This window comes from Carassius gibelio, chromosome A5 (genome assembly GCF_023724105.1).
Source record: "Carassius gibelio isolate Cgi1373 ecotype wild population from Czech Republic chromosome A5, carGib1.2-hapl.c, whole genome shotgun sequence".
Classification (NCBI taxonomy): domain Eukaryota; kingdom Metazoa; phylum Chordata; class Actinopteri; order Cypriniformes; family Cyprinidae; genus Carassius; species Carassius gibelio.
The window spans coordinates 11966207-11990104 of record NC_068375.1 but is presented as its reverse complement, the minus strand read 5'-3'; the positions used below and the strand labels follow the sequence as shown (position 1 = coordinate 11990104).

The window sequence follows — 23898 nt, the reverse complement described above, 5'->3', positions numbered from 1 at the left end:
TTGTTAATTTGATGCATTAGGACACTCTTTGTCAAATGAGAAGCTGATTTTGTGTATTGATTGCTGATTTCAGCTTCTACAATAGCAAGATAATAAGCATGTTGCTGTAAGCATGAAAGTTATGACGCTGCTGCATAAACAGACATACATAAATCCTGTAGAATACAAAGACAGGTGGAGCTGGTGGAGGTGAAGGTGGAGGACATACCTTATAGCAAAACAGATTATTTAAATGTTGAGTATATATATATATATATATATATATATATATATATATATATATATATATATATATATATATAGGTTACGTTCACACGGCAGCAGAATAAGATTGTCAGTCCTGTATTTGAGTCCTTAATATGGTTACATTCACACACAGTATGTTTATTTACGGTTGTGACAACCATATTCTGTAACCAAACTCATACAGGTGCCAGTAAATTTTCAGGACTCACAGTCGTATTCTCAGAAAACCTGCGCTGTGTGAATGGAACCGTACTGGACAACTAGTTGGACAACTGGACAACAACTGTCATACAGTGTGAGAGAGAGCCGCTCTGCTGCACTAACACGAGTCTACCATGTGTTGCATGTTTTCATATGTGGTTTCGGTAACTAAGTAAGAATGACGGAGAAATTAGTTGTTTGAAATTAGAAATTTTTAGATCCATTCTCCACCTGAGTTGATCCCATAATTTTTGTGTTCTGCATGCAACTCAAACGCTCCACTCTCCACCCAAATATAAAAGTTGCTCTTGTCTCTTGTTGTGTCACAAAGTGATAAACCTTTCAGTTTTATGGACGTCACCATCTGTTGCTGTGGTAATTGGTAAGGAATACGGCTTGACCATGGATATGGTTGGATATGTCTTCATAGATGCCTCATTAGCACCTGTTTCTGTAGGCCACTATACGTAAGGCATCCGTCATATTCTAAGTGTCGACTTGACATCATTCACCATAACAGTAACATAAGTTACCAGTGTTACAAAACTTGTAATATTAAGTTAATACGTTTAAAAACACAAACCAACACATTCTCACCCATGAAAGTTTATCCCGGTTCTTTGGGAACTTAAATCCGGGTGGTCTTACATCCATCGGCTGTGCAGGATTGTGGAATCTTAAAATTTTCATTGATTATTATGATGAATCACATTAAAATGGCTTTACTTAATTCTCTTTAGCAGCTACAAAGCCATTTTGAGATTCTTTGCTTAGAAAATGTAGCTAAAGCTAAGTGCATAATCTGTGTTATACTGCACTAAAATACAATTATGAGAATTAGTAAAACAACACTTCAGCATCCTATATTTGTACAGTGTAACAAGTGAAATGGGCGAGGGTAACATGTCATGTCTTTGAGAAAGCATTGCAATGTCTTTAACAGGCCAAGCAGTAAAGAACCTACAACTTACAGAAATATGTCAAGTGTCCAAATTAATAGAAACACCAAAGAAGATTACAGTCTATTGGCAACCTTCCACCTCACAGCTTGATCTCTCACTCTGCTACTCATCTCACAGTCTTGTCTCGCAGCAGTGGCTGTAGTGATACTGGCGGTCTGTGTGGTCCATAATTGGGTGAAAGAAGAGGCCACTGGGCTTCATAAGAGCCCAGTGGATGAAATGTCTTCTGAACACGTCTTCACAACATCTCTCTTATGATAACTTGTATAACAGTAGACTTGTTTGTTGCTCAAAAATGCACCTGTTCTACTTTGTTCGGAACTCATTTATTAAATAATTGTGATAATTTTGTCACTTAATTTTAACTTAACTTGCTGAGCCGATATATAGTAAAGGCCTATACAGTGAAGTAAAATAAAATGTTTTTGTGTATATCTCATATCAAATTGTGTCAGAAATGAAAACAAAATCTACTAGTTTGAGCTGATTTTAGAACACATACTGTTTTTTTATTTTTTCTAGCAACTTTGGAATGACTGGTAGTGTGTGTCATTTACTGAACGATGCTCAGTTTTTCTCTGTAACCATTTATAAAGTCAGCAAGTGATGATGCCCAGTGTTTAAAATCTGTTCAGATGATTCCAGGATTAACCAAACTCTACTATTAAATATATAGATCAGTGGATATTACCCATTATTTCCCTTCCTATGCATCAAGATTTAGGAAGGTTAAAGCATACTTCATTACGCATGCTATCAGGATCAGGAGTTTCTCTAATGATTTGGTAACTGTGCTGGTAATGGGCTTGAGTGCATCAATAACTGGTGACACCTGTCTCCTGCACAGTCGAGAAAGGATCTATCATAGTGGAAGCATGATTTATGCTTGGTAGAAGACAGATCAGAAGGACAGGTCACAGAGACAGATGTGGGTGGATGGAGAGATAGGGTGGATGCAGATAAGGATAGATGCACATCCTTCCTTGTCATGCAGCAAGTGTCAGGGAACAAGACCACTGTGTTTTTTCTTGTGCTTTCCTCTTCCCACCAGCAATGAAATGTCTGTAATCATCAGAGCCTTTTTATCTCAAGCAATGTGTGAATGAATGTACATGCATTACAACTCAGAACCACCAGCACCAAAATTAATTCAGACACAGTGATAAATGGAAAAATCATTGTGACAGGTGAAGAAATACAGCATACTTTTTTTGTATCAGTGTAAGCTGAAGTATGATAGCCTTTTATTATTTCAATTTATAGTATTCTAAATGAGTAGCACATCAGAATAAACAGGCTGCATCTAAAGTCACATACTTCCCTGCTTCATAGTAGGTGAAAAGCAGTATGAGAAAAAAAAATATTATGTCCAAAAGTACCTGGATGACTTGAAGCATGTTTACATTGGATAATGTACTATTCCATGAGGCCACAGGAGATAATTTGACAATGACAATGACAACATGGCAAACGTAATACACCTGGATTACATCCACACTACATAGATACTATGTAGAACACTTTTTTTAGCAGTTGCAGAGTAATAACTTAATTTATCCATTCAGAGAGAATGTGAATTTAAATCCACGGTATTCAAAAAAAAAAAAAAAAAAAAAAAAAAGTTGGCAAAAAGTACAGAGATTACCTTTTTCCTTCAGGATTCCAAATTGTGCATCTGATGGATGGCTTACTAACCCAAGAGGCTACAGGAGAGGAAATGTGAATCGATGCATCGGATGATGTAGGTCACTGCATTCATACAGATACTTATGGAGACCCACACACGATATGTGCAGGAAAATTATATTGAGGACACAAATTAAGAATTCATTCTCACATTTGAATAATTTGTTGTATAATTGGCTTTAATTATAGTCATGTGAAACAATTAGGACACCCATTTACATTTTCTGGTAGCACTTTATTTTACAGTCCCGTTCCTCATGTACATACTATGTACTTATTATAGTAATTACAATAACTAGGTAATAACTAGGTACTAACCCTGAACCTACCCCTAAATCTAACCCTACCCCATTTAGCTACCTTATATTACCAGCACGTTCTTAGGTAAGTACACTGTAAGTACATGTAAGTGCACGTACTGTAAAATAAAGTGCAACCCATTTTCTGTTCTTTATTAAGAAATATTTACACATCACTGGTTTAGTTTATATATTGTTTTTATTTTTGTCTGAAAAAAAAGTTATTTAATTTCAGGTAAACAACATAAACTGACCAAGATTTGCTCATTAAACAAAAGATTAATAAAAATGTGTATTCTAACGGAGGAAAACCTTTGCACCCTCACTAATAGTGAGTGTTACCCCCTTTGGCTGAAATTACTTCAGTGAGACGCTTCTTGTAGCCATCTACCAGTCTCTGACATCGTTCTGAAGAAAGTTTGCCCCTCTCCTCAGTTGCAAAATTGTTTCAGCTGTGAGATATTTGACGGGTTTCTTGCATGTACTGTACAGCACGTGTTAAGTCAGCCCACATCATCTCAATGGGATTCAGATATGGCTTTGACTCTGTTTCTCAGTTTTCAGCCAGTTCTTGGTGGATTTACTGGTATGTTTTGGGTCATTGTCCTGTTGCAGGATCCAGTTCTGCTTTAGCTTAATTTTTTTTTACAGATGGTCTCACATGTTCCTCAAGCACCCCCTGATATACAGTAGAATTCATGGTGGATTATATGATGGTGAGCTGGCCAGGTCCTGCTGCAGCAAAACACCCCCAAACCAGGACACTTCCACCTCCATGTTTTACAGTTGGTATGAGGTTCCTTTCCTGGAATCCTGTATTTGATTTATGTCAAACATGTCCTCTGTTGTGGTGTCCAAATAATTCAATTTTAGACTCATCTGTCCAAAGAACATTATTCCAGAAGTCTTGGTCTTTGTCTAAATTCTATTTGGCACACTTCAGTCTGGCCTTTATGTTTTTCTTAGAGAGCAGGGGTTTCTTCCTTGCACAACACCCATGAAAGTTAAACTTCTGTAGTCTCTTTCTGATTATAGAGGCATACACTTTCACTTCAACAGTAGCAAAAGCCTGCTGTAGGTCCTGTGATGAAATTTTAGGTTTTTTGGTGATCTCTCTTTAGCATCTTGTGGTCTGCTCTCGGGGTGAACTGGCTTGGACGGCCAGACCTGGGCATGTTGACAGTTGTTTTGAATGTCCTCCACTTATAGACTATTTTCCGGACAGTGGAATGGCTGATTTCAAAATCTTTGGAGATCTTTTTAAATCCCTTTCCAGACTCATAAGCCTCTACAATCTTCTTTCTGAAGGCCCCAGCTAGCTCTTTTGACCTCAACATGGTGTCCACTCTCACTTCAACAGCCAAGAGCACACCAAACCAAATGTGTGAGATTTAAACAGGGCAAGCCTCCTCGTAACAATGTTCTAATCATGTGTACCTGACATGATACACCTGTGTGTGAATTTAGCATTGAATTTAAGTGGGAATAATTGTTGGGATGTCCTAATTTTTTCTCACCTCAAATTATTATTTTTAATCAGATTTTAAAGAAAGTTTTGGAAAGTCTTATCTTCAGTTTTAATTGTTAAAATATATTTATTGAATATCTTAGTATTGCTTTACCTTGATATTTAATATCCATATATTCACATATAAAAAAAACACACACACACACACTGTGTAAGTCATGGCCATGCTGTACTAATTTGTTCCCTCATTTTAACTGATTTGACCTTATTTATTAACTCTAACTCTCAATAACCCGTTCAAAACCTGAATATTAGCAATAACCCAGTCGCGCACTGCCATGTTAACACCTGCAAAAACCCGGATATGCTCATATCCCGGTTTTTAAAAACCGGGATATTATACCTGGGGTACCCCTTTTCTAACCCGAATATTTGGTCTTGTAAACGAGTTTCGGCATATCCCCATCAAAATGTGTGTTCTGCGCATGTTCTATTCGCAAGGAATCTTGGTCTTTTGAGTAGAGACGGTGCATAAAAATTTTTAATGTTGTCAGACGCTAACCGTGCGTCGCCGTTTACATCGGGATATTGGCGACTGATTACCAGGCGGCAAGGAAGTCGACCGGAAGTTGAAGTCGGGTGGGGGCTGCCATCTTTTAGCAGAACTTCACTTGCGTTAGCATTCCCATTGACTCCCATTCATTTTGGCGTCACTTTGACAGCGAATAACTTTACATCTGAGGCGTTTAAAGACTCTGTTTGTCCATTATTTATTTCTAAAGATACACGACAATGTATAAAGGGCTCCATTACCTTCTATGTTGCATTATGGCCCCGTATAAACAGTTTTTGTAAAAAATAGGCTAACGATTGCGTCATAACCACTCGACTCTCTGTCGCATTACCGTACAGACAGGAGGAGAAGCTCGCAGGCAATTAACTTAATATGGCGTACTGGCGTTACATTTTAAAATACTATACAAAATAATTAATCAGAATACATACTCCTGCTCACTCACGACAAAGAACTCCCCGGTCAAGCTCGCCGTCTCTGCAAGATTAACGATGGCAGTTTTCACGCACAGCCACTTAGAAGATTTACATCTGGCAGACAGGTTGCTGACGTCATCAAGCTTAGTTTGAGTCTGCGCGTCAGAAACGGAAGTGCTAAAAATGGGCTTCACTTGTCTCAATTGAGTTCCAATGGGGTCGCTGTGTCTATGCTGATTACACATTCCATGTTTACAGGAGTAACTCTCTCTGCTCACGCATGTAAACGGTTATCCCGAATGTTTCAGAAACCCGAATAGTGACCTTAACTCGACCATAACCCGAATTTTAACAGCTTGTAAACGTAGTCATTGTTTTTTAACTGAACTGAATCAACACTGAGATGAACTGAATGAAGTCCTCTGTAGAGCTGCTTTACAGCTAAAATAAAATGTCTTTTATAACGAACGGATTAACATTAACACTTATTTTCCTGTTAAAGCTGCTTTGAAACCATTTTTATATTGTATAAGCGCTATATAAAAAAATATGACTTTACTTAATCGTAAATCGTGCCCATGTTGTACTAATTAATTCCCTCATGTCATGTGTGGAACTCCACATTAGAAATTGTTTTTAGAACTAGAATAGAATTTTAGAACTAGAATTTATTTTTTAATGGTTGCAAAGTAAGTTCTTCATCAAATGTAATACCTACCATGGCAACGGACATAGTCTTTCTTTGTCAAACATTAGTAGATCATGTTCAAATTGAACTGATGTGAACTGCCTTATTACAGAACATATTATATCACTGACACTGTTTAAAAGAAATACAATGGTTCAGAAAAGTAAAGTTAGTTCTAGAAAACTTGAATCATTTGTTTGAATCACTTGTGTTGTGTCAAGCAGTGATATGGGCATTTAGACATCTGAATGTTAATGTAAATTATATTGCAAATATGGCATAAAGCATGAGAGATTGCCTTAACGGGATGTTTTCTGCATTATTTGGAAGGCACAACTGTGCACCAGGAGTCTGTTATGACAGAGAATGATGTCTCTCATTGATTTGTCAAACATTCACAGCAAGACTAGAAATAGTCTGCTTATGTATTCCCTCACTGATTTGAGGTTTATGGTAACAGACACATACTTACAAAACACATTATATTCATCATTTCTAGCATTAGATTATTTAAAGTGTCCAAAATATAAATTAGATCATGTATTTACTATTGATCACAAAAACTCGTCTACATGCAAAGACTTTGGAGAAAGGTGCTATTTAGTATGTTCACAGGTATGCAAATGTGGTTTGCAAGAATCCTGTGCTGGGAACATCATATAGAAATGAGCTGTGAGCAAGTACATGATGTAAATACAAATAATTTACGGCACAATCTGTCCCCTCCTGGCTCCGTGCCATGGCAACCACAGTCTCATTTCAGATGTGTCATGCTGCATTATCATCATACACACACACACACACACACACACACACACACACACACACACACACACACACAAACATTCACACACAGAGAAGTTTACAGTCCAGGGTTTTCCATCCTCTTCTGTCTCACACTTTCACCAGAAGCCAAATTGAATGACAGAGCATATCTGATGTCTTCCTTGGTTTTCAATTGAATTGAATTAGTACTAATTGTGTAATAAAACAAACTATTCAATACAGTGTTGGTCAACGGCAGCAGTAAAAAATAAATAAATAAATAAATAAATAAAATAATAATACAGTGCAGGGTTGTTTCAACCAAACTTTGGGTCAAATAAGGACTAACTCAGCTGTTGGGTTTAATTTTTTAAATGTTTTTTAATGTTTATAATATAATATAATATAATATAATATAATATAATATAATGTGTGTGCCCCTTGACCACAAACCAGTCTTAAGTGTAAATTTGTCATTGACATAGATTTATAAACCATCTGAAAAGTTGGGTTGAAACAACACTGCATATATATATATATATATATATATATATATATATATATATATATATATATATAGTTTAACCAGATTGGATAAACTCAATTAAACTTTCAATTAAATTAATTACTATCAGTTGTCCCATTAAATAGTTGTAATATTTTGCAATAACTTTAAAATACAGTATGCAACTGTAGCTCCACACCAGCTCAGTTAATTTGCCCTGCACTTTTAATGAACAGATTAGCTAATAACTCACTAGCTGTAAAGAACTAAAACACTCTCATACAGAATTCATGAGGAATTTTCATTTGTGCAATGGAGTTGGCTCATTTACTACATCCAAAAGGAGACTGATGGATGGATGGATGGATGGATGGGTGGATGGATGGGTGGATGGATAAATAGAGCACATCCTGCATGTGCTAAAAGAATAGGAAATTCCCTCAGCCTTGACCTCCAGCTATGCAGCTAGAAGGCAGGCAGCTTTTACGCTCGTCTGTTCCATTACTTTCCTTCTTTCTGTGGCATAGTAAACAGATTAATTGAACTGCACTCCAGGGAGGGGGAAATGCCAGTCAATCTAACCTGCCGACACAAAGACAAGAAAAGCAGACACATACCCACAACTCCTAATGAGAGCTGACAAAAGACAAATGTCACATGAGAGGAAAGTAGAACTCTGTGAATTCTGACTTTGGGCTTCGATTTTGTAAACACAGGAACAATCAGAATAATTTGCTCACTGAGCACATACCAGTGAAGTGGAGACTATTATTTATTTTTTTGTTAACTTAACACTAAAACATAGACTTTGAGATCACCTTAAGGGCCTTAGTTCACCTCCAATAACGTCTCAAAACGCTGAAATCAGTAACAATAAACGTAGTGATCTGATTTTATATTATTTCAATTTAATCAAAATGCACACAAAATCCAAAGAAACTCTGCTATAATGAAATGTGTACATGAATACATCTCTGGCTTAAAGCCAAAGAGGGGATGTTCAGGCCATTCTGAGAGGATACATAAGACAAAAAAGTTTGGGGTTCGGTTGTCTATACAGTATGACCTATTGTGATTATTAATATTACAAATCCCCAAATCTGTCCATTTACCTACTGGAAGGATTAACAAATATGCTGTTTGGTGAGAGACATCAGCAGATAGCGGTTCCTGTCACAAAGACCTTCAGATCATTCTTCCCTGTAAAAACAATATAGTGGTTCATAAATTCCCATCTCATCCAATATCTCCCTCTCCCCTGCAGCTATGGGTAAAAATAAAGTGAGGTCTAACTGTCTATAGTGTTAGCAGCTTAATCGTCCAATCTTTTCCCTTCAGGTGTGCCAATCGTGCACATTTTAGCTTAATTGTAAACCATCTTGGCCCACAACCTGCAGTCAGCAGCATCTCGCTGTGAAGCGTGAAGGAAATGGAAATGTGAGATATCTATTCAGTAAACCTTACGTAAACGCTGCTAGATTTGACTGGTCTAGCATCAGCATCCCCGTGTCAATCCCTCATCTTAATTGTAACAGGAAAAGCTCAATGCTGGATAACCTACTAACATACATATATATATGTATGCAGTGCCACCTGCTGAATGAACTTCAGTACTGCTGACTGGATGGAACTCTATTTCTGCGTGTAGAGACTGCTATGCACACTGAAAATGTAATGTTATTACACTGTGCATTAAATATCTGGATGACCTCCTACATTTGCCATAATAAGCAATAAGCCAGTAGAGCATAATGACAATTCTGCATCCCATAATAAAGTGCACAGTTAGCCATGTAAGCATACTACTTTTTGTTAATTCTTGTATGGTTTAATCCATGCTGTTTCAAATGCTATTTTAACATCAAGGCAGTAAAAAGTACAGTATGCAGTGCTGTATTTACTGGTACACTAGTATCTCTTACTGAACACTGCCTAATATCACCAGGATTTACATTAACATTTAAAAGTTTGGAATTGGTAAATTTTATTATTGTTATTTTTATTTTTTATTTTTTAATACGTCTCTTACACTCACCAAAGCTGCATTTGTTTGATAAAAAAAAAAATATAAAAAATACATAAATAAATAAATATATATATATATATATATATATAAACAGTAACATTGTGAAATATTACTATTTAAAATACATTATGTATATAATATCCGGAAATATAATATGCTGATTTGCCGCTGAAACTTTTTTAATTGTAAATTTTTTATCTTTATATGTGTTGAACAGATGTGGTTCTTAATATTATTGCATGGTAGTGTACTTACACCAAGCACTACCCTTCCATTACACTTATATTAACAATGTTAGCTCTCTCACTAAATAAATATTTGCTTCTTTATAATTGCACATATGTGCACTAGCCAAAATAAGTTGTATATTCCTGTAGCTCAAAAAATAGAGAATGCTGCTGGAAACACCAAGGTCAAAGGTTTGATTTGAAGGGAATGCGTGAACTGATAAAGATTCGCTTAGGCAAATGCCAAATTTATAAATGAAAATATAGATACAACGGAGTATATAAACTACTAATTATAACCTACATCTCTAGCTTTCATGGGTATTTTTAAAGTAATATCAATAAACATAACCATATAGATTTATTTTTCATTAAATTAGCAGAACTTTTCATCTTATGTCAAATGTTTGCAATGATAAACACAGGAACTAATTAACCTGTTTCATGAAGAAGGTGAATATTTAAAGATTACATATCCGTTTATACTAGCCTGTTTTCCCTGAGATGATAGAGACCATGTGTAGCACAGGTGTTGTCTTAAACAAAGTGGTCATATAGTCAGTAGCTGGTCCAGAATGCATCTGATCCGTGAGCCTCTCCAGACTCTCAGACTGTTAATTGATGAAGTAATCCAGTCATTAATCACTGTAGGGGGCTAATAAGAGACCCCGGAGTAAATAATGCCGCTGCCTTGTCGTTGTTACCATCATCATCATCAGCTTCCTGTGCGTGTGGACAGAAGAGAGTGCAGCAGAATGCCTACGAAAAGGAAAAACCAGCATACACATCAAAAAAGGGCAAATTATCTGCATAAAAATGTATTACGAGTTTGTTTATATAAATGGAATCCTGATACCAGTTTAAAATGAACTTTTTCTGTATTATTATTATTTTATTTTTTTATTAAATGTAAAAATAAAGTAAACTTTTTAAAATGTACATTTAATTAAATTATAAAAATAAGTTTAATTTACATGTACACTGAGCTGTGGTTAATTCAACAACAAGTACATTTTAAGGTTACCAGCTATTCAGAAGAATATTTACTTATATAAACATACCTGTGGCTACAGACACATTGAGTGAATCTACCCCAGGGTGCAGGTTTCTGTGAGGAGGAATGGTGAGAAGGACGTCACACATCTGATGCAGTTCTGGAGACAGACCGTAACCCTCTCCACCTGATAGCACACACACAGACAGACCTCCGTAACACAAAGAGAGCAAAACTATTATCAGTCCAAATACATTTAACACAATCTTGCTGTTACCCATTAACAGGAGTGTAGGTCTGGACATCTTGAAGTCTGAACATGGCACAACGGCGGATTCAGAACTGCATTGCTCTAACCCAACAGTGCCAACTACTTGCCAACCTTCTTCTGCTTTCACCTGTAATGTCAAGACAAATTTGGTTATAGCTATAAAACAATGGAAATCCTGACGATTGAGTACCAGATGTGCTTCACAAAAAGGTTATGCAGACGCAAACTCAACCTCAATGGCTTTCTTTAGCAGCCCACTACAGGCCACAGAAGGGATTTTCCATTTACTATATTTACAAGGGTTTATAAAAACCTACTGTACATTTCATAAATCAATAAAGTTTCAAAAACAACAAAAGGATGTTCTATTTTGTCTTACTTTTAACAACAATTTACAGAACTGTTTTCTGTTAATTTCTTTTGCATTTCTTTATTTTTCTTCACTAAAGTTTTTTGTAAAATATAAGCTATGCCTAAACATTTTAAAGTAATATTTAAATATGTGTAAGAAAAACAGTGATAGCATAAAACAGTTTATTATATATGCTTTTACATGGTCACTGTATTATGTTTTAAACAAATCAATTTACAGATTTTTGTTATGATTAAGCATCATTTCATGGACTTCTTTCTGATCCAAATGTGCTTTTCTCAATAATTTTGCTCATATTTGTGCCATTTTTGTTTTGCTTTGCAGTAAAAAACAATCAATATTATGTATTAATATAATTAATATTAGTGACAATAATTGCCCGGTGGAATTCACTGCAATAATACTTTGATCACATATTGATTTGTTTGGGCTAATAATTATGAATTTTAAATAGTTAGAATTGCTTTCCACCCCTCAGGTCAAATAATTGTTTCAAAAAAATGTATAACATAAATAAACCCCAATTTAAATGCCCTCTACTGGCTACTAATGAAACTTAGGAAACTGTTTTTTACTCACTTTTTTATTCACATGTAAACACAAAGATAGAGCCACTTCAATATTTGTTTTAAATCAGATACACACCCAATTCCATACCCGATATGTCTAAACATGTAAATCCCTTTGTATTTCCTAATAAGGTGAAGTGAAGGGATCAACTTCCAAACCTTAATCATATCTTTCAAGTTCCTGTAGCCAAACACCTCCATGACCTCCATCACACCAGCACTGGCTTTACTCACTGTGGGCGTCAGAGGACAGCTATCAAAAACAGCAAATAATAACAACCAGAATTCAATGGTTAATACAAAGTAATATGTAATACACACTGTAATTCAATCATAAACAATATACATGACCAAATAAACAATGGTCTTTCTTTTTTTTGGATCCTACATCCTATTAAACAATGCTATAAAGAATTAAAAACAAATGCCTCTTTTAACTCCACCTGTTATGAATGCTGCTGGCAATTCGATCCACTCCCAGGAAATACGCTGACCGCAAAATGGCACCAAGATTCATCGGATCCTGCACTGCATCCAAAACCAGCCATAGCGGCCTGGGATTCTTCACCTCATGAGATGTCATCGGCCTTTCCTCAGTGATAAACCCAAGAGGACTTGCCTGCAGACACAAGCCCTGGTGCACCTTACCGCCGCACATCTTGTCAAGTGTCTGTTTACTGACTCGCTGTATCTGCACGCCCCGTCTGACAGCCTCCTGACAGACCCTCAAAATCACTTCTCTCTGTGGCCCCTCTCCGTTCTTTACAAAGAGACGACTCGGCTTCCTCCTGCTTTGTGTGAGGGCCAGCAAACACGGGGCCGCACCGAACACAATCTCTAACTCTTTACCTTCAGTGGACTCAGATTCTTTTAGATTATGTCTCAAAACCCTTCCGGTTTCTGACTCACTGAAATCTTCAAACCTTAGTTTCTGAAGCTCTGATGACACTTTTCCCCTTTGCGCTTTTGCTGGTTTGAGATTATCATCTCTGTTAGCAGCATATTTATGCTGCTTAGAAAAAAATGTCTTTTTGATTTTACTAGAGGTAAATCTCTCATCTGACTTGTCTCTTGGATTGAAAAGTGCTGTTGTGCAACTATAGGCCGCATGTTGTGTGAAAGGTGTAAAGTATAATTCCTTCAGCCCTAACAAACAACATCTATTCCTAGTTCTGTTGGAGGCCAGGAAGACTTTGAAAACTGTTTTCCACGCCTGCATATTTGTCTTTAATTATTTGCTCAAATATGCCTTAAAAACAGTTTAATCCAACCTGGTTTGATGGTTTTAGAACCGTTTTGGGGAATTGTCAAACTGTTCAGGCTTGGCTGACAAGCAAAATCAGCTAAACACCCGCTGGGAAACAAAATAAGAGCAGCTAGATTAATTCACTTCAACGCTGTGCGTCGCTTTTAACAGATGATTCATTATTTCCTTAAGAAAATATGATTAATCTGCTTCTATAGTGCTGCCGCTGCTGCTGACCAAAAGGTTACGCCGCCCTTCAGGATTAAAATATAAACAAACTAATTAAACAAAGCAGAATTTTCAATTTTAGCAAAGTAAAATGATGTCAGGAACCAACCTCAGGCATTTCCAATCCTCTATATTCGTTGCTCAACAAGAAACACAACCATGTGGAACAGCTTTCTGTTCGTAGGCAGTGGTTAACGCGGATGTGAAGCATGGAGTGTGTTTACTATCACTTCCGCTCCCAGATCAGTTGCAGTCTCCGCCCGCGTTTCTGTGGACTGAGTAAGAGTGCAGCTCTGGCTGATTTGAGAACAGCGTCTGTATATCCGCACCGAGCGTGCGCATAATGGACTTCCGGCTGCTTCCGTTAGTGTGTTACGTTACTATGCAACGAGACGCAGATGTGTCGCGTTAACTTCCTACCGGAGAATAAGTAAATCATTTCAAACTGTTTGTCCTTGTTCATGCTTGGTGTGAGTTTTTTTAATAGTCAGCCTATGCAAAGAATACACTACAAGCTAAAGATTTGTATCTTTTGAGGCCGAGTGTCAGATATGGCCGACGGTTGGTGCACTGACACCGGAGAAGCGGTGTATCGTTCCCGGGATGCAGTTAAAAACTTACGAATACGGTAAGTGACGTTGTTTGAGTGTACTTGACATCTAAAATAAAAGTATACACACTATGAAATGCACCAAATGTATTTACCATGTCTTTTACCATGGTATTCTTCGAAACAACTTGTACAATGTAAATATTAATTTCAGTTCCGTGATATATGTTGAAGTACTATGGTATGCCCATCTTACAAATAAGTGCACCATGAAACTGTCAAGGTCTTTTTACCATGATTCTGAATGATTACCAAATCCATGTACCACTGTATTTACTTCACACGATGCTCCAAGTCACTCCAAGGCATTACAAATAATGCAACTGTAATATGCCCAAAATCAACATGTAAAGTGAAATAAAGCCAAGTATGGTGACCCATACTCGGAATTTGTGCTCTGCATTTAACTAAAGTCCTTGATTTAACCTATCCAAACACACACACACACACACACACACACACACACACACACACACACACACCCAGTGCCTTGCCCAAGAGCACCTTAGTCATGGTATTGCCGGTGTTCTGTCAATTTGTCCTACGATTTCAGATTTTCCTACCTTCCTCTAAAACAGTGGGTGGTACAATTCAACAACGAAAAATGCTACTGTAAAATTATGGATTATTTAGGTCTACACCTACCACAACCCTACAGTACTGCAAATACAGTAATTATATTTTATATCCACGGTTGTAGCTAGAAGGGATACAGCTACAGGAAACCAACACTGAATATTCTTTTCTACCAATTAGATTGCATTTTTATTAAAGGCTACACCTACCTCAACCCCTAAACCTACTCTTACAGTAATGCAGATACTTTAAATATCGTTGTTTAGCATGAGAAAAAGGACGCAATATTGATGTGCACATGCGCAGTAAACCCGGGTATGAAAATCTGACAGGTAGGATAAAATGTTAGGAAACCAGCCTGAGACTCAAACCCTCAACCTTAGGGTTTGGAGTCAAACTCTCTAACCATTACACCACGACTTCCCCATGTATTACATGGTACCGTAGCTGTTTTGTTTCTGTTTCAGAGTGCGCATACAGCGTGTGACCTCCACAGCTGCTCTGTCTCAACATCTCCATCAGCAAGTGCTTTCTCAGCAGGAGAGAGGGGTTATAGAGCTGGACACCTTCAGCTCCCAGACACAAGCAGCTTCCAGTACGTGAAAGACACTGATATATATCTGATATGAACCTATCACAAATATTCTCTGGAGTATGGTGGATAATAATTTTCTCGTTCTCTTTCTAACAGCCACTGATGCGGAGGAACTGGTGGTTGGTTGGCAAGAGAAGGTCTTCAGTCAGGTAGGCCACTAGTGAGGGCACTAGTGTGTGTTTTTTTATGTGTTTTTGGGTGCTACAAAATTAAGGTGACCAGATTTCTGACATTTCTGGAATCGGGGACATTTCCTATTTAAGTGATCAAAATATCATTGAAATCTCATTTGTTATAATAATAATAATAATTATTATTATTATTATTATTACAGTAACCATTGTGAACAGCTAACAGTACAAAACAATATTATAACAAAATTATCACTTTACAAAAACCCATTATATAAGAACAGGATAAATACATTTTCTAAATTGTACAATACATTATCATTTTCATTTTTTACGCAAACTGATTGTACTGTTTACAACAATTAACTCTTTTTATCTTTTCAAATGGTCTTTTATGTTTTGTGCATGGAAATGACTCTTATTCTACTTAATTAGGCTAATTATTTAGCATTTTAGACTCATTTTGAGCACAAAGTATTTGTTTACTGCAAATGTAATTGTTGTAAGTGTTACTGATTTGCATTTTTTCTTTTGTATTATTTATCGATATATTCATATCTTCTGTACCTTCATGTGGTAAAGTTAAGATATGATGATGGAACTTTTGGGAACGTTTAAAGTTGTCTGCAATTCAACCCTGTCCCTGTTGAAGCCCTGTAATAAAGCACATACAAACAGTATTTAATAAAACAAATATAGTTAGTATGTTACTACTACTGTTACTACTACTGTCTCTTTTGACAGTTGATTAAGTTTAAGTTAAGTTCTTAAAGACTAAAGTGGTGGCACGTGATCATTTTTTGGTGAAAATAATCACTACACCATTGCTCCGATAACCAGCTAGCTGTGTTGGTCAGGTTTTTTTTTTTTTCGCAATGTATTTGTTGGCTGTTTTTAATGTACTGTAAAACAGAGACATTTCCAGGAAAAGCTCCAAATGTGGACAGAACACCAAAAACTGGGATTGTCCCTGGAAATCGAGCACATCTGGTCACCCTATACTAAATAGTCAGCAGCCTAATTTTTTTTTCATGGTGTACTTGATAAGTTCTGTTTTGTCATTGGTGTACAGTATGAAGTGGACCTTTACCAAACAGCGTCAAATTGTCAAACACCACTGGAGCGTCAGTATCACACAGAGATCAAGGCAATGGAAAGATCCGGAAGAAGACAAAACCAGCGTATTTTCACCTACACGGACTTTGATCGTTTTTCCAAATGGGAAGAGGTCGGTTGACTCTACCATTTTATTTTTTCAAACCTGACAAAAACATACACAGGTCATATTTCCCCACAAAATAAAAAGTATATATATATATATATATATATATATGTATAAAGAAAATCAAACAAAACTTTAAGACCATTATGGGATAGTCCACCCCAAAATGTTCTCATTATTTGCTCACCTTTATGCCATTCCTAACATGTATGCATTTATTTCTTTTGCTGAACATGTAAAAAGATATTGTGAAGAATGCTGATAACCAAACAGTTTCAGTTCCCAATGACTTGCACTAATAGAAGTCAATGGGAATGGAATAGGTTTTCCCGCCCAAAGAGAATTTGAGAAATTGGCTTGGTGAGATTCACCAATAGATGTATAGGTTAGGCTGCATATGTTTTTACAGTTTTCAGAAGTTGTGATTGTATTGACAGCAAGCCCAGAGTCTGCTGATCCCAGCTCAGTCCACACCAACCTTTTTAGCAGAACGCATGGCCAATGTTAGACACAGGAGACAAGAGAGACGTGCTGTGTAAGTGTACCTAGAAGCCTATATTAGTTGCCTGTAAGATGGTTTTATGATAAGCATTTATCATATCTGAAATGTTAAGGAGGTTTACCTCTATTATTTACTGCACAATTTAGAGAGTCAGTTGTTCCCAAGACACGTTTAATCACATGGGAGCCTTCGGAGGAGTTTATAAAGAACAGCCACATCATCAACACACCAGTGCAGACCATGCACATCATGGGAGATCTTGGGCCTTCAGGGAAGTAAGTGTGATGATACTCTTCTTTAGCCACTTAAACATATCATACATTATAATTTATTTGATCGGAGCTCCACTTATAATGCAGTTGAAGGTTTTTGACACCAAAAAGGGTATTTTGTATTTTTATATCACCACTATCTCTTAATTTGAAATAACCAGACATGTGACTGTGTTTTACAGATTGGGCCTGAAAGAGAATGAATATATATTATGCACCATTAAAGCAGACGGTAATGGAGTAATCACAATAAAACCAGACTTTAACAACAACAGAGGAGCATACAGGCAAGACCTACCACTTCTGTCAGTTACCCTTATGAATAATATTGGGAAGAGTTGATTGTGATTACAGAAGGTGTATTTGACACCAGGTTTGAAACGCAGGGGGAGAAGAGGGAGGTGTGGAGGCTGTATCTGGAGAACGCCTCATCAGACATTCATGCAGAGGAGAAAGAGAAAGAGCAGCGCATGTACAGAGATGTATGTCCCTTTGTTCTCCCTTTGTTTTGGGATTGCCATATCTGCAAAGGGTAGAAATGAAATTTGGGCCTTGGAAGCACATTAAATGTTGAGGCACAATTATTGTTGCCTATGCAACTAACTGAGATAAAATAAGCAGTACTAAAATTGCTAGCATTGCGCCAATAGCCTCGTAATCAGCAAACCAACACATAGTGTTCGAGTTCGAGTCTACACTCGTGGACCAGTCCCACCCACCCCCGTCTCTCTCTCTAACTTTGTTTCCTGTCAACTTACTGTCAAAATCAAGGCAAAAAACTAAACAAAAAAACGTGAAATATGAAATAAAGAAATATATCAATAAAAAACATATAAAAGTAAATAAGAAAATTACTTTAAAAACTATAGAAATAAAAGCTTTTACAAAATATTAATAAATTCTCAATAGAAAACAATTATTATGATACTAATAAAGAAATTTCATAATACTATAACACACTATTACATTCTTATCTATCTATTTATTTTTTTAAACAAACTCTTTTTATCCAAATCATCTTAAACTGGACAGCCAATGTCCCTGGAGCAATATGGAATTCTTTGGCTGGCCCGAGGCTCACTGATGGATTGCTGACCCCTTTCTGGTGGAGTCATCATCCTCACACCTTTCCTTTTTTTTTTTTTTTTTTTAAGCTGTACACACGTCACAAAGATTACCTCAATAGCCTGGTTGGCCAAGACTTTGAAATGGTAAGAATTGTAGTGCTTATCCAGACTCATGGTCTCAAAAAAAAAAAAATAATGTGTTCCAAATAAACAAAGGTAACATTTTCATTCTGACTGTCCAAACATTTCCTTTTAGCCTCCTCCAGGAATACTTCGGCTGATTGTAAATGGAGAGATTGGTGAGTACTAACAGTTATCCTGAATCATAAGGATTTTTTTACTGCAAACTAGGTCTCAAAAGTTACTCTGCTCGGATCATAATATGGCAATTTTTCCTTCCAGTTTCTGCTCAGGGCTATGAGTATGACAATCTTTATGTCCATTTCTTCCTGGATTTACCAAATAGTAAGTCAACCTATTTTCAACCCCATAGAAAGGGAAAAATATTTCAAAGTTTAAGTCACACTTATACATATATATTTATTCATGGCATTGCATTTGATGACAAAATCAAACCAAGAGGTATTTATTTTAAAGAAAGCACAAGCACATTTTTTTCAAGCATCAGTTATACTGTTCAAAATGAAGACAAAGGTACACATTTTGATTTTTAAATTAATTAAATGACATTCAGACCTTTTAAGAATGACTTACGTGGCTAGACATTAGTCACTGTATTACTGTTTTGTGTAATTTATGTCAGTAATTCATGATATTGAGGTTGTTCCATGTTTTTCAGATTGGTCCAGTGTTCCCTCTCACTGTCTGTCTGGTGTGACGCAGACGTGTCGCACATGCAGTGTGGGAAAGGTAAGACGTCATTTTAGTAAATGAAAATAGCATGTTTTCTTAGCGATAGATGCTATTTACACTTGCAAATAGCTATAGATTCTATTCTATTACACAATGTTAAAATTTTACTACTTATTGCACAGTAGCAATTATATGCACCTCATTATTGTAGTACATTGTAAAACAGCATGCAATATTAAGTGTACATTTTAATTCAAATTAATAAATTGATGCCACCTTATTGGGACAATAAAGCCCTCCATACACTGATCCGATTGATTATATTCTTCATTTTCATTGGTGGGTGGAGATAGTGTAAATAGCTTCAGCCAACAAGGTGGGCTATTTGTACTTAGTGTAAATAGACACTCCATTTTTGTGAACCCCATCTCCCAGCTCTGTGTTCATGGAAATGTGGCATGCATGTTCTCTGTTCTGTAGGAGGATGTTGCCTTTTTCTCCTATCCATTCAGTTTTGAGACCTTTTTCCATAAAGAAGACGAGTCTGATGGTGAGATCTTTTATTGCCGCAGAATATCTGTAACTAAAGAATAGAAAAATACATCACATAGACAACCTCCTGATGATATGAAAATAAAGTGCTGATAATCTGTGCAGGATCATTACCCCAGTGGCCAGTGCTATATTTCAAAGTTCTTTCCTTGGATTTCTGGCAGCGCTACAGAACTGAAGGCTATGGCTTCCTGGTCATTCCCTCAACCCTGGGTAGGACAGCCTTTTGTTCCGAAGTTCAAGGCCTGATCCCAATTCTATTTTATACCCCTTCCCCTACCCCTCCGCCTACCACTTCCCCTTGTCCCTTAAAACAGAGTGTCAAGGGGTAGGGGTGAAAATATTCCCCTAAGAATCTCTCTCTCTCTCAATATAAAAAAAAATGGTTTAGCGATTTCTAATTATTGGGGGGATTAGTCTACGGCAGTTATCGCCCTGATCAGACATCTTACAGTCTGTAATGATATGACGTTAGTAAATATTAGTGATTTTTTGCAAACATTTCTTTGACTAACATGAATCACAATTGAATGTAACATAAAACAAATGATTACTTTTGTTAAAATCTTTAGAAATGGCAAAAAAGCTTACATTTATGTGTCCTTTTGTTTGCTCAGACAGCCATGTTTCTGAGATAATTCATACCCCTTCGTTTGAAGTGTGGTCCCGAAAAAACTTCGTATGAAGGGCTATCTGGCCCTTCCCCTTACCCCTAAAGAGAATCGAGACACCCCTACCCCTTAACGTGAACGCGCGAAACGGAGGGGTAGGGGAAAGGGGAAGGGCTAAGGGGTAGAATTGGGATTGGGCCTAAATGTGAAAGTTTAATGTAGTGATGTTCATGTCTGATGTTCTCCTGTATCTGTTCTTTTTAATGATGCATTAATAAATTTGCAGGGCAAATCTTACTACCACATTAATTTTTTACTAAATTCATATGTAATTTCCACACCAATTTGAACAAACAATATAAGTATATCCCAATTATTAACCAGTATTTATGTTTTTGTGTGTGTGTGTGTGTGTGTGTGTGTGTGTGTGTGTGTGTGTGTGTGTGTGTGTGTGTGTGTGTGTGTGTGAAATGGATGATATGCTGTAACCAAAAAACTCTGGTACAAACATATGCATGATCAAACTGGGAAATATTTTACTGTTATTATTTTAATTACTTTTATTTAGTAATGAAATGTTAAATAAATAAAAAAATTCATGAATGAAAAATGCATCATGCTTTCAACTGTAATAATAATAAGACATTTTTTGAAGCAGCAAATCAGGATATTAGTATAAATTCTTTCAGGGTATCACAGGATGACTTGCCACACATGGAGACCCCTCCAGTCCGGCGCGGTGGCTGAACTGAGACGCTTCTTCATCGGCGGAGCTCCTGAACTCGAGGACATCAGTTATGTCAGAGTACCTGGCACTTTCAAGGTGCTGTGAAGATCTGTACTAGCATGTCCAGTAATTCAGTTGAACAATTTCATCTTCTATTACATCTGTTTTTAGGGAAAGCGATTGAGTCGCTTTGGCTTTCGCACTCAAACCACTGGAAGTGTGACCTTTACTCTTAATTGTATCCAGCATGCCAGGTTGGCCAACACAAACAGTGCATTTCTTGATTGCAGCAGTGCTAGTTTGCCCCTTTGAGACTATAAGAGCGTGTTGTATATTATTCAGGGCTTTTATTGATGCCAGCACCCTAAAGAAAAGAAGACAAACTGTTCTGGATCAGCTGGGCGGCCACAGTCAGCAGGGCTCTGTCTATAACGTTCTGGGTAAGACAGGCCTAATTAGCTTAAGGAACTTTATTGCTATTAATTAGAGGTATTTGCTAAGGTAATTATTCATATTTAGAGTTAATATTCTCTAGAATCTTGTTCTTGAATCTAAACTAACATGCACATCTGATTTAACTGGAAGTGCCCAGCTAAACCCAGTTCATTTATTTATTTTATTTTATTTCTTTATTTTTACATGGGTTATAAAAGTTTAGATTTTCTTTGCTATATCTGAATTTGCTCTTGTGTCACACATTTGTTAATTTATCGTCTGTGCCTCTCTTAACTTGAACAGCAACCAGTAATATTCAATTCGCTTTATTTTTTCTAAACATAATAGTTTGAACAAACTGCTATAGTAGTTCTAAAACTACTAAAAAACTATGCATAACAATGTCTCTGTTGTTTTTGGTTTTAGTATACGTTTAATGCGAGGTCTTATGAAGAATATCATTCTGGGTGGCATGGTCCATGTAACTGCATTTTCATTCAAACACACAGAAAACTGAATCTGCAGTCAGTACATCCATGCACACTGGAATGAAACTGAATGCACACTACCATGTATTCTGTACAGACTAAGAATATATCATATTTTACAGGATGTATGTACTTTCTGATTTGGTGTGTGTTTATGATTTCAGAAGCGTTTCAGAGGGCACATAAGCGCATGCAGGAGGCAAGAGAGACTTTACCCAGAGATCTCATCAACACCTCTGCACGACTAAACTCAGAATCTTCTGCATAGGAACATTACACATGAATCATGCAGAATAATGCTGTTCACAGTATTTGTGTTTATATGTGTATGGTACATTTTGTATAGGTTTGAAATCTATTGAATTTTTTATTTTTTGTATTAAGAATGCATATTTTAACTGTTTTACTTTTTATGAATTTCCTTAATAAATACATGGTTCTTGTAAAAAAAAAATAACAGAATTGCTTATTTAACTTATCAGTAATGAGGAAATTCTTAGATTGTGGGCCAGATTTACTAAACAGGGCAAATTCCAAAAATCCATCCAAATTGCCGATCCCATAAAAGTACAAAGTTCTACGGTTGATCTTCTGATAATGTGCAAATGAAAGAACACAGGCTCATTTTCATAATGACAGCGCAAATTGGCAACTATTTGCAGCCGTGCCATGCATTGTGCAAAATGTTTCATAAAAAACTGAAAGGTGTGTTTGTGCTATTAATTCACACTTCACGAGTTCACCCTTACATCTTATCTGAAGGCAAATAGTAGGCATATTTTGGCAAGCTGTCCTGGGGGAGGGGTCCGGGCCCGGAGCATAGCCCGAACCCAAATAACTCCCCCTATCCCTAATTTTGGATAAATAGATTAGAAGTGAGGAGTTGGGGTGGAGGAGGGATGCCGAAACACTGTAGTGGGACAGGAGGTAGGAAGACTGGTTATATATAGCTTGTGTGCTATTTAAGATGATTAGCTAAACGAGATGCACCTGTGCCAAATTGGATGATTATCCGATTGTGCTTCTCCTGAACTTTGTTAATAAACCACATAAAGTATTTTATTGTTTTTATTTTTTTCACAGTTTATATATTTTTTTTAAATGTAGGGGAGAAACTGATGTTTTCAATTTTGTTACATATTAATGTATCATAATGCAGTGAACTACACCTGTGGTTAGTCTGGTAAGGTTGGAACTGACTTTAAACTGTACATTCACTCAAATGACTCAACAAGAGTTTGTTCAAAGTAATTGCACAAAAAGTGTAATACAGCCAGTGGGGGCCACATGCCAAGCACATGAATAAACACCAGAGGGCACCATCTAATCCATAATAATAATTCCTTACATTCATATAGCACTTTTCTAGGCACTCGAAGTGCTTTAAATTTGTCCGAGGGTATCTCCTCATCCACCACCAGTGTGCAGCATCCACCTGGATGATGCAATGGCAGCCATATTGCGCCAGAATGCCCACCGCACACCAGCTTATTAGTGGAGAGGAGCATTTATGCGGATTGTTAAGAGGCCATGATGGTCAGAGGCCAATGGGC

General features: G+C 36.8%; 2 protein-coding genes across 3 annotated transcripts; one reads left to right on the top strand and one right to left on the bottom strand.

Annotated features, from left to right (window-relative positions):
- Nucleotides 1–10295: 10295 nt before the first annotated feature.
- Nucleotides 10296–14038, bottom strand: mrm1 (mitochondrial rRNA methyltransferase 1 homolog (S. cerevisiae)). 2 transcript variants are annotated; one of them, XM_052591762.1, is made up of 6 exons: nucleotides 13854–14038; nucleotides 12714–13770; nucleotides 12430–12523; nucleotides 11335–11455; nucleotides 11125–11244; nucleotides 10296–10822 (listed from the first exon to the last, which is right to left on the bottom strand). In XM_052591762.1, exons 2-6 carry the CDS (start codon nucleotides 13487–13489, stop codon nucleotides 10779–10781), a joined length of 1155 nt encoding a protein of 384 aa, XP_052447722.1. In that variant the 5' UTR covers nucleotides 13490–13770; nucleotides 13854–14038; the 3' UTR covers nucleotides 10296–10778. The 2 variants fall into 2 exon arrangements, with proteins under 2 accessions (XP_052447722.1, XP_052447723.1); XM_052591763.1 differs by having other exon boundaries at nucleotides 12714–14038.
- Nucleotides 14039–14096: 58 nt separating this feature from the next.
- On the top strand, nucleotides 14097–23036 carry LOC127993923 (tectonic-like complex member MKS1). The gene is made up of 19 exons (XM_052591761.1): nucleotides 14097–14174; nucleotides 14282–14372; nucleotides 15398–15525; nucleotides 15622–15674; nucleotides 16729–16884; nucleotides 17316–17413; nucleotides 17527–17655; nucleotides 17835–17939; nucleotides 18026–18134; nucleotides 18807–18863; nucleotides 18976–19018; nucleotides 19122–19184; nucleotides 19519–19589; nucleotides 20013–20082; nucleotides 20190–20297; nucleotides 21385–21518; nucleotides 21594–21676; nucleotides 21765–21862; nucleotides 22510–23036. Exons 2-19 carry the CDS (start codon nucleotides 14296–14298, stop codon nucleotides 22611–22613), a joined length of 1686 nt encoding a protein of 561 aa, XP_052447721.1. The 5' UTR covers nucleotides 14097–14174; nucleotides 14282–14295; the 3' UTR covers nucleotides 22614–23036.
- Nucleotides 23037–23898: the final 862 nt, after the last annotated feature.

What these genes read in the sequence shown, in the direction of transcription:
- mrm1 (XM_052591763.1), bottom strand. Translation starts at nt 13,489, where the DNA reads ATGCAGGCGTGGAAAACAGTTTTCAAAGTCTTCCTGGCCTCCAACAGA. An exon ending in GCCAGCAGCATTCATAACAG is followed by an intron (nt 12,524 to 12,713) that starts GTGGAGTTAAAA and finishes TGTTTTTGATAG; the next exon opens with CTGTCCTCTGACGCCCACAG. An exon ending in ACTTGAAAGATATGATTAAG is followed by an intron (nt 11,456 to 12,429) that starts GTTTGGAAGTTG and finishes TTGACATTACAG; the next exon opens with GTGAAAGCAGAAGAAGGTTG.
- LOC127993923 (XM_052591761.1), top strand. Translation starts at nt 14,296, where the DNA reads ATGGCCGACGGTTGGTGCACTGACACCGGAGAAGCGGTGTATCGTTCC. An exon ending in AGACAAGAGAGACGTGCTGT is followed by an intron (nt 17,414 to 17,526) that starts GTAAGTGTACCT and finishes TGCACAATTTAG; the next exon opens with AGAGTCAGTTGTTCCCAAGA. An exon ending in GATCTTGGGCCTTCAGGGAA is followed by an intron (nt 17,656 to 17,834) that starts GTAAGTGTGATG and finishes TGTGTTTTACAG; the next exon opens with ATTGGGCCTGAAAGAGAATG.